This window comes from Castor canadensis, chromosome 6 (genome assembly GCF_047511655.1).
Source record: "Castor canadensis chromosome 6, mCasCan1.hap1v2, whole genome shotgun sequence".
NCBI classification, from domain to species: Eukaryota; Metazoa; Chordata; class Mammalia; order Rodentia; family Castoridae; genus Castor; species Castor canadensis.
In genome coordinates, this window is record NC_133391.1 from 147,778,354 (window position 1) to 147,791,232 (window position 12,879).

The window sequence follows — 12,879 nt, forward strand, 5'->3', positions numbered from 1 at the left end:
GCTTAAGACTAGACCATGGTGATGTCCTCCAGGAGCTCCTACCCCCCCTCCCCTCATAAAAATTCCTTTTTTAATTTCAAGAATAGGTTTGAGAGCCAGGTGCTGGTGGCTCACCCCTAAAATTCTAGCTACTTAGGAGGCAGAGATCAGGAGGATTGAGGTTTGAAGCCAGCCGGGGCAAATAGTTCGCAAGACTCTATTTCAAAAACCCTTCACAAAAATAGGGCTGGTGGAGTGGCTCAAAGTGAAGGCCCTGAGTTCATGTCCCAGTAGTGCAAAAAAAAAAAAAATGGAATAGGTTTGATAGGGTCCTTCAGGATTTGTGTCAGGCAGTTTATTTCAAACTGCCCATTTTTTTCTTTATTTTTTCCATTTTCTCTGTGAAATGAAATTATATTACCTTTTAAGTCTGAAATATCTATTCAGCTAGGATATCTACTTATTAGAATGTTTTTTCTCCAAATATTTTTTTCTGGAGGGGGGCACATTTTAATTGCTTTGTCTGCCAACATGTTATAGACATTTTCTGCAGACCTCAAATTCAGAGGTATATTCTCCACAACCTATAGTCAACGATTGTTATTCTTGAAACTTCCTGTGAGTAAGCCAAATTAAGGATTTCCTTGGACTATTCCTAGTATTTACCTATCTTCTTAGGGTTATTCCATTTGGGAGGTAGGTAGGGAGATAAGAAAATCAGGTACCACATGGAGGAAGAGTGTAATGATTTCCAGTGTGGTACATGGATTATCCATGTCTTTCCTACTTTCACTACCCATCTATCTGTGACTTATTCATTCTTCTGAAAGAACCATTGTTAGTGAATCTGTGAGAACAGAGCTTGGAAATTATGATAGGATAGATGTTCTTAGTTCAAGTATTATCAAGCGAGAAACAGATAATTATCCAAGAAGCAACTTTTCTACCCTTATAAGAGCAGAAGAATTTCTTCTAGAAAACAAAACTGACTATTCCAGAGATAACTGTATTGACCATACTGCAAGAAAAGGAAATGATTGATTTAGTCATAGGGAAGATGCCATCAGTGTTGGAATATATGTAGAGAAACATTTACTGAGGACCGGGCATTATTTGGGGTCATTCAGTTCATGTCTATGAAGACATTTTGTCATCACCATCTTACACAAGAGGACACTGAGAGTCAGAAAGACCAAAAGCTATAAATGATTGCTAGTCCTGGAATTGAGTGTTGAACTCAGGCCTTTCTCCAAAGTCCATTTTTTTATATGAAAGGAAAACAAACCATGCTATTGATTCTGTTTCTAGTGGCAAAAAGAGGAGGTCATCCACAGTTGACCTAGACACTTGGAAATTAGCTCAGCTGAATACTTCAGTCTTCTATTTGAATAAATAATTGTTCAGGAATTGTCTTGGTTCTTCCTGGGAAGTATCCTGAAAAACCAACCCTGCATGCTGAGAAGATGTTTGGTTGGAAGTCTAAGCCATGGTTTCCAGCTCTAAGACTCTGAGAAAGGAAGAAAGAGAAATGTGTTAACTCTGCTTCTCTCAGACTTCTGCAGACAGCTCAATGTAATCTAGTCACCACTGATTCTCCACTAGTTAGTGTGGTGTCTGCTGGCCCTGTTTTCTGTTAACTAAGGAAAGGCCTCTCCAAAGAGGATGAAAGAGAAATCTCACCCATTCCTTGCTTACTTGTGGGACCACAAACTTCACAGTCAAAAGAAAGTTACTTCTGGGGCTGTGAAGTAAGAGAGAAATTGTTGGAACTGATTCTGCATGAATCTTGGGTGTAGGCTCTGAGGGCCTTTATAACACCTCCTCCTTTTCCCACCAATATCTGAATCTGGACTGTGATTTGGAATTAAACATAGACTTTAAAACTAAGTTATTGGTGTTATAAATCAAGGTTATCAGTTACTTTGGGGGATATTATTGACTGGGTAGGAGAATGGGGAATCTCTTGGCTGCTAGTAGTATTCTTTTTGTTCGTCTAGGTGCTCCCTTTATGAAAGATCTATGGAGATTTAAGGTTATGGTTTGTACATCTCTGTATATTTGCAATGCTACAAAGTGAAGTTTATTTAAAGCAATCCTTAGAGGGTAGCCTTGGGAAGCATTCTCAGGAATGTGTAATTTGTTAACATGATTAGGTGAGTTTATTTCCAAAAGAGAGCTAGCAGTGGATACTGACAGGGAGAAGAGTAAGTGAAGGGGAGAGTTGTCATTTTTGAGTGTCAGCCTGAGGTTCACTCTACCTAGGTTTTTCTGAACACAGAGTACAAAGCTTCAGCGAATTCCCAGTTTTTCCTCAATTCCATTCATGCAGGTTGCATGAAAGACTGGCACGGAGAGTGCTTCCTTTGATACAGAGCCAGAATTGGTAACAGAGGGACGTGAATTTCTTGAGTAGCTTGCTTCAGGAAAAGTGTGGAAGAAAACTAGAGGTGTTTTTTGTTCCAGCACGACTTGGCTCCTGTTAGCTGAAAAGACATCAATAAACTGGGGCCACCTGGGTACCAGATGTAAAGGCTCTGTGTTTATGTGTTGGAAGAGGGAGGAGGTGCGGAGCTCAGCTCAGACATGCCCCATCCCACGCTCCTCTTTACCCTTTCCCTGCCATTTCCCTTCTCCGTGACACACAGTGGGTCCTGGGACCAGCAGCCCTACAGGTACACGAGCAGGTCTCCTGCTTCCCCTCCAGTGGTGAGTCACCAGCTCTTCTGGGTCCTCTTCCAGCTTCCAAGAGGTATCGAGGCTGAATAAGTGGTTCCATGTGCATGCTGGCAAGGCTTACCTTGGGGAGGAATGCAAACAGAGGGAAGTCTTCAGGAAAAGGTGTCATTTCAGTCACTTTTACTCGTGGTGTCCACTGACTAGTGATAATGTTCACAAGTGAACTGCCATCTGGGTCCAAAATCTGAAACTAAAGAAACCCCAATTAATCCTTTTTGGTAGTTTTATTGTTGCTTTTCCTTCAAGGGCAGTAGTTTTAGGTTCATATTAGTGCACAGATGGCCCCTGGGTCCAGCCATCCTTGAGGAGTCTTGAGTTTCTGCTTTGTTTCCACAGGACAAATGAGCCTCATTACCCACAGGCCAGCATTCTACTCTTCTGCCTGGTCTCTGAGTCACTACAGAAATGGAACCAAGTCCCAGTGCTGCACGGAGTCTGTTTCTCCCTATTTTATTACAATTATTTGATACCACACTCTGGGTCTTGCCAGTTCTTTCTGTCCCACAGTCTCTTCAGAGAAAAATATAAAGAAAAACATGTCATGTATCCTTAAAAATGTCACCATTAAAACAAACTTGAAGATAGATGTAACCACTATTGGAGTTGCTAGTTAAAGCACTGACCCTCCACACTTGTAAACCAGCTTGCATGGCTTTTTTTACAAGCTTCATCTTATTTGATTCTCCTAACAGTCCTCTGAGGTAGTAAAAAATGTCCCCTTTTACAGATGAGGACATTATGGCTCCAAAAGTTTGTACAACCCATTCAAGGCCACCACACTAGTCTCATGATTTTTGGCAAATTACTTTTCTTTATTAAATGTATTTTAAGATCCATACTTAAAAGAGAAAGCCAATTGTGAGATTTATGTTAAGTCTGCTTATATTACTGGTTACAATGAAGAATCATTTTGGAAAGACCCCCCCAAGTCAACAGGGGTCCAGTAGTAAAGAGCCTCTTTCTTTGTGAGAGCCCCTCTTGCTTCTTCTCTTCAGGCACATCTATAGAGCTGAGCAGCCCTTGGTCACTGAGGAATGGAGAGGGGAGCTGGAACTTGGAAGCCTGTCACAGTTTCCCTCAAGTCCCGACTGGGCAGGTTTATTTCTGCAAACTCATACTCACTAAACTGCTATCTTAACTCTGGAGACCCTAATACAATGAGATGACCTTCAGAGGTCTGGAAGGAACTTAATGATAGTTAAGACTCTGTTCTGAGCCAGGCATGCTCTAAAAGCATTGCATATATTAACTCATTTACTCTGCACAGAAACCCTCAATTTTCCCCTTTTTCACTTGAGAGATCTGAAAGTGAGTCATTTACTCAAGGTCACACAGCTAATAATTGGAGCAGCAAGTTTAATTTGAACCCAGTTTCATTCCAGAGTCTGAGCACCTGGTCACTTCAATATAATACTTCAAGCAGGCATTTAGAAAAAGCCCTTTGTCTCACTGATAACAGAATTGGTATTCTGAGTGTTACGTCCATCCTAGGAGATCATTAGAAAAGGATTTTTCTGAGCACCTCAAATTGCATTAAGAAATTTCCCTTAAGGAACAACAGAGTTGTACGATATACTTCTAGACCCCACCTCTAACACTGAGTTTCTCACTGACCAGCTTTCTCCAGCTTATTACTGTTTCCCATGTATGTGGAATGGGATTGTCCCATTTCCCCTGGAAACTGAGGGAAAGTGACAGACGGTTTTCTACTGTAGACCCCTGAAACGGTCTCAGATCAAACATTTGATGTTGTGTTTGTTTGTTTTCCTGAGTGAAGAATGGCACTAAACACTTCCAGTTGGGCAGTTGACTGAACACATGACCGGGTTACCCCCATGCGGGGCAACATTTGAATGGAGCAGGGAGTGGGGCACAGGCGTGGACTCAGTGGGTGGGCAAACAGCAGCACTGGCTATTAATTTGAGATCTATAGGCATCCAGGAATGGGTTTAATGAGGATCCAGGAACCTGAAAAATTGTATGCTACATTTTGAATCTGTGTACATAGGTGTATTTTTTTTATTAGCATCTTGAGGTGATCCACGACCCCCAAACATTTAATAACTGTGATTTTAAAGACATTTCATCAAATTATTTGTGTATATCTCTTTTATGAGATGAAATGGCAGATTCTGAAAGCATTGGTTTTAGGACTTCCAGAGATGGTCACAACCTACATATTGTCTTATTTTACCCATTTTCTTACATAGAGTTGATTCAAATAAACATTTTTATTGAATTTGTTTACAGACTGGAGTTTTCCACCTACCGCATGGAGACTTTTTCATTGAGCCTGTTAGAAAACATCCACTGGCAGAGGGAGGGTACCACCCACACGTCGTTTACAGGAGGCAGACCTGGAAAGATCCAGAGATAAAAGAGCCAACCTGCGGATTAAAGGGTACTGTGTCTTAAACGTCTTCATAGGTTGAGGGGTTTGCTCCTTTGACTGTTTTATTACAAGTTGACCTCTTATTCAAGTCTGATATCCCATCCCTATTCTGTTGTTGGAAAGCATGACCCCTTGTAGAAGTCATTTCTCTTCTCTATGCTCAGGTTTCTTTGGTATTCTTAATGGGAAATGGAAAACAACTTTCTTATGTCCATGATATATTGCTTGATGATACTTATAAGAAATTCATAATAGGGAAGTAGTTTATTAAAATAGCTGGGTGTTGTCGTGCACATCTATAATCCCAGCACTTGGAGGTTGAGACAGGAGGATCACAAGTTGAAGGCCAGTCTGGGCTACATCGTGAGACACTGTCTCAAAACACCACAAGAATTTAAAATGACAGACAAAAAGAAAGACAAACTCTTCTGAATATTCTTCTGAATATTCTAGAGGAAAATAATTTAAAATAAGGACAATTTTTTTTAATATTAGCAGTGTTATAACACATTAGCATGAAATATTACCAGCTAGCTCACAGCTCTTCACACCTGCATGTGGGAAGCAGATTTAAATGTTTGATTGTTTAGTTCACGTGCCCATTTCTTTATTGGCTCATTAGTTTTGGGAGAATTTAGTTTTTTAAGTTCCCTGTATATTCTGGTTATCAGTCCTTTGTCTGATGTATAGTTGGCAAATATTTTCTCCCACTCTGTGGGTGTTCTCTTCAGTTTAGAGACCATTTCTTTTGATGAACAGAAGCTTTTTAGTTTTATGAGGTCCCATTTATCTATGCTATCTCTTAGTTGCTGTGCTGCTGGGGTTTCATTGAGAAAGTTCTTACCTATACCTACTAACTCCAGAGTATTTCCTAGTCTTTCCTGTATCAACTTAAGAGTTTGGGATCTGATATTAAGATCCTTGATCCATTTTGAGTTAATCTTGGTATAGGGTGATATACATGGATCTAGTTTCAGTTTTTTGCAGACTGCTAACCAGTTTTCCCAGCAGTTTTTGTTGAAGAGGCTGCTATTTCTCCATCATATACTTTTAGCTCCTTTGGGCCAGAAAACACATGAAAAAATGCTCACCACCTCTAGCAATAAAGGAAATGCAAATTAAAACCACGCTAAGATTCCACCTCACCCCTGTTAGAATAGCCATCATCAGCAACACCACCAACAACAGGTGTTGGCGAGGATGCGGGGAAAAAGGAACCCTCTTACACTGTTGGTGGGAATGTAGACTAGTACAACCACTCTGGAAAAAACTTTGGAGGCTACTTAAAAAGCTAGACATCGATCTACCATTTGATCCAGCTATACCACTCTTGGGGATATACCCAAAAGACTGTTACTCCAGAGGCACCTGCACATCCATGTTTATTGTGGCACTATTCACAATAGCCAAGTTATGGAAACAGCCAAGATGCCCTACCACTGACGAATGGATTAAGAAAATGTGGTATCTATACACAATGAATTTTATGCAGCCATGAAGAAGAACGAAATGTTATCATTCGCTGGTAAATGGATGGAATTGGAGAACATCATTCTGAGTGAGGTTAGCCTGGCCCAAAAGACCAAAAATCGTATGTTCTCCCTCATATGTGGACATTAGAACAAGGGCAAACACAACAATGGGAGTGGACTTTGAGCATGTGATAAAAGCGAGAGCACACAAGGGAGGGGTGAGGATAGGTATGACACCTAAAAAACTAGCTAGCATTTGTTGCCCTTAACGCAGAGAAACTAAAGCAGATACCTTAAAGCAACTGAGGCCAATAGGAAAAGGGGAACAGGTACTAGAGAAAAGGTGAGATCAAAAAGAATTAACCTAGAAGGTAACACCCACGCACAGGAAATCAATGTAAGTCAATGCCCTGTATAGCTATCCTTATCTCAACCAGCAAAAACCCTTGTTCCTTCCTATTATGATTTATACTCTCTCTACAACAAAATTAGAAATAAGAGCAAAATAGTTTCTGCTGGGTATTGAGGGTGGGGAGAGGGAGGGGGCGGAGTGGGTGGTAAGGGAGGAGGTGGGGGCAGGGGGGAGAAATGACCCAAGCCTTGTATGCACATATGAATAATAAAAGAAAAATGAAAAAAAAAATGTTTGATTGTATTGATAATGGTGAGTGAAAAGAAATTGAAAAACATATTAACACATTATCCGGTGATGAGTTCAGAGACATTTCTTCTCATGGTTGTGTTGTGTTGTGTTGTGGTTGGTGTTGGCTGAGCTGTAGTCCCTGGATGTGATCTGAGCTGCTCCTGTCTGCTTTGTCCCATATTGTTAAGGTGGTTTTCAGAAATAAACTGAACCAAGTTATTTCCTTGTGACCCCACATTCTCTGTAATGGCAGGAAATAAAAACCATGCACAAAGGACCACTGGAAATTGAGACATTTCCTTAAATATTGTGTAATTCCTTTCTTCAGATGAAAAAAAAATGCCAAAAGACAGTAGCAAAACAATAAATATCATTTTATATCTTAAGGATTTGGAGACCATGGACCTCAAAGGGAATGTAGAGCGATGATGGAGTGAGGGAAGTTAGATCTGATCTGGGCTGGGCTCTCAGAGCTGGAGCTCTACAGTCAGGAGAATGGAAGGACAAGGGGACAAGTGACTTCACAGTCCCTGCACCTGGTGGAACTATTCCTGGAGTTTGTTCTATGCTCTTAGCAGTATTTGTAAACATTTAAGAAACTTTTGAATCTATAATGTTTTCTGTGTACAAAGTCAAACAGGTGCTTTAATTTTTTAACTTCAGTAAACCATGCAACTTTGTCCTAAGTTAGATAATTTACTGTCTAAGTCTTCTAGCAAGTGTCAAGAGAGGGGACGAGACATCATTTAGCTGATTTGATTGCTGAAGGTACCAACCCAAATAACTTAATCTCAATCTAAATTTTAGGACTCTGTGTTTGTCACCAATCCAATCACTGGATAATTGTTCGATTCCTGTTACACTTTGGGCCACGGAGAACATATTGTGTGTGTGTGATATGATATGTTTTAGATTAAATCTAGAGTTTAGTTCACCAATATGGATGAGAGAATTAGCAGGGAAGTGGGTGAATTTGGCTGGACAAATGCTCTTGTAGACATAATTATTCTGTGAAATGAATTAAGACTGTTCTTCATCTCCCCATTTTAATCATGTCACCCTTTTAACTCCCTACTGAGGTAGATAGATTAAAAATGAATAGAGACTGCCAAATTTAGTCATGAAGGCAGAAAGAATGGGTAGGAAAAGAGTGGGACTTAAAACACCATGGTTTCTACTCAGTCACACAGCACTATGCTTATAATGCTAAATCATGCCATCCAGAATGGCTGAGGAAAGAGCACAGAATATCCTTTCCCCAAACCCAGTGATACTTAATACAAACTTCAAGACAAGAAATGTCAGAAAAAAATAATGCTTGGCATACCATTTTACATTGTGCTTCTAGCCCATCTTTAAAATGTGCACGTCGACAAAACCTCCTCTGACTACTCCCACCTTAGAATGATCATTGTACTGCAAATTTCTTTAGACATTTTCTGAAAGACACTCTCTTCTACTTGCTTTGAACCTCAGAGTGTCACAATCATCAGCTATGCTGGCAGGACCTTTCAGAGTGCCAAGTGCAGTCTCCTTCCACCAAAGAAGCAATTGTGGCCCAGAGAAGTAAGTGGATATTGGAAAACATCAAGCTAGTCAGCGTCAAAATATATCCCAGTGTACCAGTCATAGTTCTGTTGCACCTCAGGCTTGATGCTTCCTCATGTTTATTCTTTCCTCAGCCACACGCAGAATCCCGATAGGGCAGGAATTCCTTCATCAGTGTGTGGCATAGGTATAATGTAAAAACTCAGAAATTCATGGGAATGAAACTGACAGAGGGAGTACTTTGTAGCCAAGAAGATAAAAACTAGAGCATATTGGCTTCTACTCTGTGTAGGCAGAAAGAAAAAAATAAATGAGTCTTTTCTAGATGTTTAGGGGGAATATATTGTTTGTGACAATCTCTCTTCCTAAAACAACAATGCTTAAATGATACCTAGAGATTCAAGGTTAACTAATTTATTTGTGAATATTCTTAAACTATCCATGACATCTGGGATGTTAAAATCACGGTAGAGTGAAATGTGCACATTTTGCCGAACTACATAATTGCACCGTGTCTTACGCTGTGTCACCTGGCAAAGACGATGGAATTAACTGATAGTAATGGTGTCATTACAACGTTGACAGTACAGTACACTTTCTAGCTAAGCCAACTGATGCCGTGAGTCTGAATTACTGCTGTTACATAAAAAGATTACCTTTTCCATGTGTAAAGCATTTTCTTTTGCAATGTGCTTTAAGAGAGATTTCCCCTAAAATCTGTCCCTTCCCTTATTTTTATTTACTACACAAAGGTACCAGGAATTTTGCAACATGTTCCTTAAAAATACAGCTCAGTTTCTTTATTCTTCAATGTGGTGCTTCATTGATTTTGATTGATAAATTTTAACTTCATTTTCTTAATGTGTTATGGTAGCTTTGTTTCCTTTCTTGAGCGTCATGTTTGCTGTGTCATCTCGTTCTTGTTTTCTCTAAGATCAACTTTCTGGAATCTATGCTAAATAGTGGGAAAATGTGTCTTATCTCTGGTGAAAACTTCAAGACTTCTTTATCAATAATGACAATTTCTTTTTCCTTAAAAAAATTGGTGAGAATATGATCACCCCAGGACTTGAGTGATTGTTAGGTAGAAATGTCTTGGGGAGCTTTGGTTCCAGGCAGCAAGGGACAAAGCTAACACTACTCTAATGGATCTGATGACAATAGCTATAGGATCATCCATGGTAGAAAGGGGTCTAGCAGATATGCTCAGAATCTGGGATTTTACACACTGGGACTCTATCTGAATCTGGTTCCTGACATACAAGCATGCATTGAAACTTATTCATTCATTCAACAAATAACTACTGGGTATCTTCCTTATGCCAGGTGCTCTGCTAGGCTCTGTGTGTACAGTTGTGACTAAGATGTACTTTTTGATCTGAAGAGCTGACAGCTTGGATAGAGAACATTAGTAAGCAGGAATCTAGTTCTGGCTTTGTCTTTATCATATATGGTAAGAGCATGAAGAGATACAGAATCTTACTTCATGTGTTGATCTTTTGTGACTCCTCATTGTGTTTGTGCCAGAACATGAGTTGTGTGTCATTCGTCTTCTCTGCTGAGAATACTCCATTATACAAATCTTCCACCCTTGATTCTGTCTCCTGTGAAGATTTCTGAACTACTTCCAGGTTCAGACCCGGACATTGGAAAGATCACTCGTGTTGAAGTTTCCTAATACATAGGTTCATAGAGATTCCATTCCACTATTAGGTATCCTATGAATTATTCCATTACTGAGTGGAATGAAATAAAAAAATAGAATATCTGTATCTGTAACATCACCAGATAATGCAAAATTGCTCTAAACTTGTTCAAGATCTGGGAGTGAACATTCCCATCGTTCTGTATTCTGGTACTTAGTATTCTCACTTTTGAATTTTGTCAGTCATGGAAATTAAGTATTTCTTGTTAAAGTTACACATAAGCTATTGTGAGTTTGGGCCCAGATCTATGATTTGTACTGGAGATTCTCAAGAGTTGAGGCCCAGATGGCCAAGTTTAAGTTTACTTACTTATTTGTTTTCAGCTTGTTCACTTACTCTCTAATTTGACTTTCCACCTATGTGGGTCCTAAACTTGTCCCTTTCCCCATAGCAGAAGTAAGGAACAGTGGATGCCCCACATTAGCTGCTAGTGTGATTGATCGGCCAGGGTTCAACCAGAGTAGCAGAGCCAGCAGGAAATATACGTTAAGAGATTTATTGCAAAGAAATGGCTTTTGCAGTTGTGGAGGCTGGCAAGGCAAATCCAAAATCTATCTACAGGCCATTAGAAAGGGCAGCCAGGACTCCTGAGCACAGGCTGGAGCAAAACTTCCTGTTCTGGAAAGCCTCAGCTTTGCTTGTAAGGCCTTTCAAGTGGTTAAACCAGTCCCACTTGATTATCTATGGTAATCCTCTTTACTTAGAGTCAACTGATTATGGACTTTAATCACATCTACAAAAATACCTTCACAGCATACCCAAATTAGTGTTTGATTGCATAATTAGGGACTGTGATCTAAATACATTGATATAAAAAAGATCACAACTGACATAAAAAAGATCTGAATTTTTGCTACATTGTTTTTATTTTTCTCTTTTTAACCTTGGCATCTAAGATTTTCCCTCTGATTTCGTATTTTAGTAGTGTGAGGTAGTTAGTACTGGGAGAATTTTTCAGAATATCTAGTGCACCATATTGAAAGAAATTAAAGTATCAAGTGGATTTCTTATCTAAGCCATTTGGAAATTTTTGAGTTGCTTTTTAAAATGATACGCATTATTAAATATTAATAAAAGTTAACCAGTGTAATAATATTATCAATAATTCATTGTATTGAATTAGCATATTAGATCACTAATCTGATAAATCAGAACAAAGTTATAGACTTTGGGGGTGTTTATAACTTTGTTCTGATTTCATGGAAGTCCAGTTAGTTGAAGACTCTAAATGACTACTGTATTCCATAGGATCTAAAATGTACTCAATAGATAATACTATGTTTACCTTGGCTGACAACACAATTTCTCAACACAACCCACCCAAGCCTTGTCTTGGACTCCTTGATTACTTCATTGCCTTATGACTAGCGCCAGCTCCTTGGTGATCTCTGCTTTGCTTCACTGTGAGACAGTTAACATTGGAATTATCTGTTTACACTTGCTTTTTAACTTTTTGTTTTATTCTTTTTTTTTTCTTGTTGTAATGGGGGTACAATGTGACATTTACAAAAGTTCTTGTAATGTACATACTTGAATTCATCCCCTCCACCATTCTCCTTTATCCCTTGTTTTATTCTTTTCAATGGTGTGTGTGGGTGTGTGCGTGTGTAAAATCTGCTTTAAGGTGGGAGAATTGACAAAGTGCTTCAAGCTTTTACTAATGAAAGAAAAGAGAAAATCACTGGAGAAAATTTGGGGTAATACTTCATGTGTGAATTACAGGAAGATAAAATGGTAACCCTGTTGGTTTTATTTGTCTAATAAAATCCAAGACCAAGACTTAAGGAACTCAGAGTGCCAGAGGCCTCAGCACAGTTGCTCTGGAACCATGAAGTGCTCATTTATCCAGCCAAAGGTCTTATTTTCATTCACAAGACCTCACATTAATAATTTTCTTTGCTTTTCCTTATCACCGGACCATCTGCTGCCTTGTTTATCACTCCCGGTGCCTAGGTTTCCAAGCCCCAATCAGGAAATAGCTTCCCTAGGAAACATGGCATCTGCGCTGCTGTTTTTCTTTCCTTCAGGATTTGGGCAAATGCTTTCAAAGTACCTGGGACTGCACCCAAATGTGGTGCAATTTGGAAAAGCAGAGAACACAGTAGACGACATGCTGGGTTGCGAAGGGACCTTTGAATCAACGTGGTGAAGGATCATTCTCAGCTGATGTGGGTCTTTTGTAGAGCTTAAGTCCTAATTCTGAACAAATGTTACTTGAAAGAATAGCTGTGTAAGGGAAATGGTTAAGTGGCTTTAGTCATCCCTGTGCTGCCTTTGGTGGTGGCAGAAGGAGGCCTGTCCTATTCTAACTAACCTCTGGCTTTGTCCTGCTGTTTCAGAGACCTTACCTAGGGCCTGGTCTTTCTGCCTCACTCCAGTCTGCTCAACCATGGGGCCATCAAT

General features: G+C 39.6%; 1 protein-coding gene across 4 annotated transcripts in view; it reads left to right on the forward strand.

Annotated features, from left to right (window-relative positions):
• Adamts12 (ADAM metallopeptidase with thrombospondin type 1 motif 12) overlaps positions 1–12,879 on the forward strand; it is a 326,530-nt gene that overhangs the window by 106,672 nt on the left and 206,979 nt on the right. For all 4 annotated transcript variants that reach the window (XR_012449198.1, XM_074077647.1, XM_074077648.1 and 1 more), the window contains exon 3: positions 4,966–5,116. Coding sequence is in view for 3 of the 4 variants with exons in the window: in XM_074077647.1 (XP_073933748.1) it covers positions 4,966–5,116 (151 nt within the window). In the remaining variant the exon portion in view is untranslated. The remainder of the gene's footprint in view (positions 1–4,965; positions 5,117–12,879) is intronic.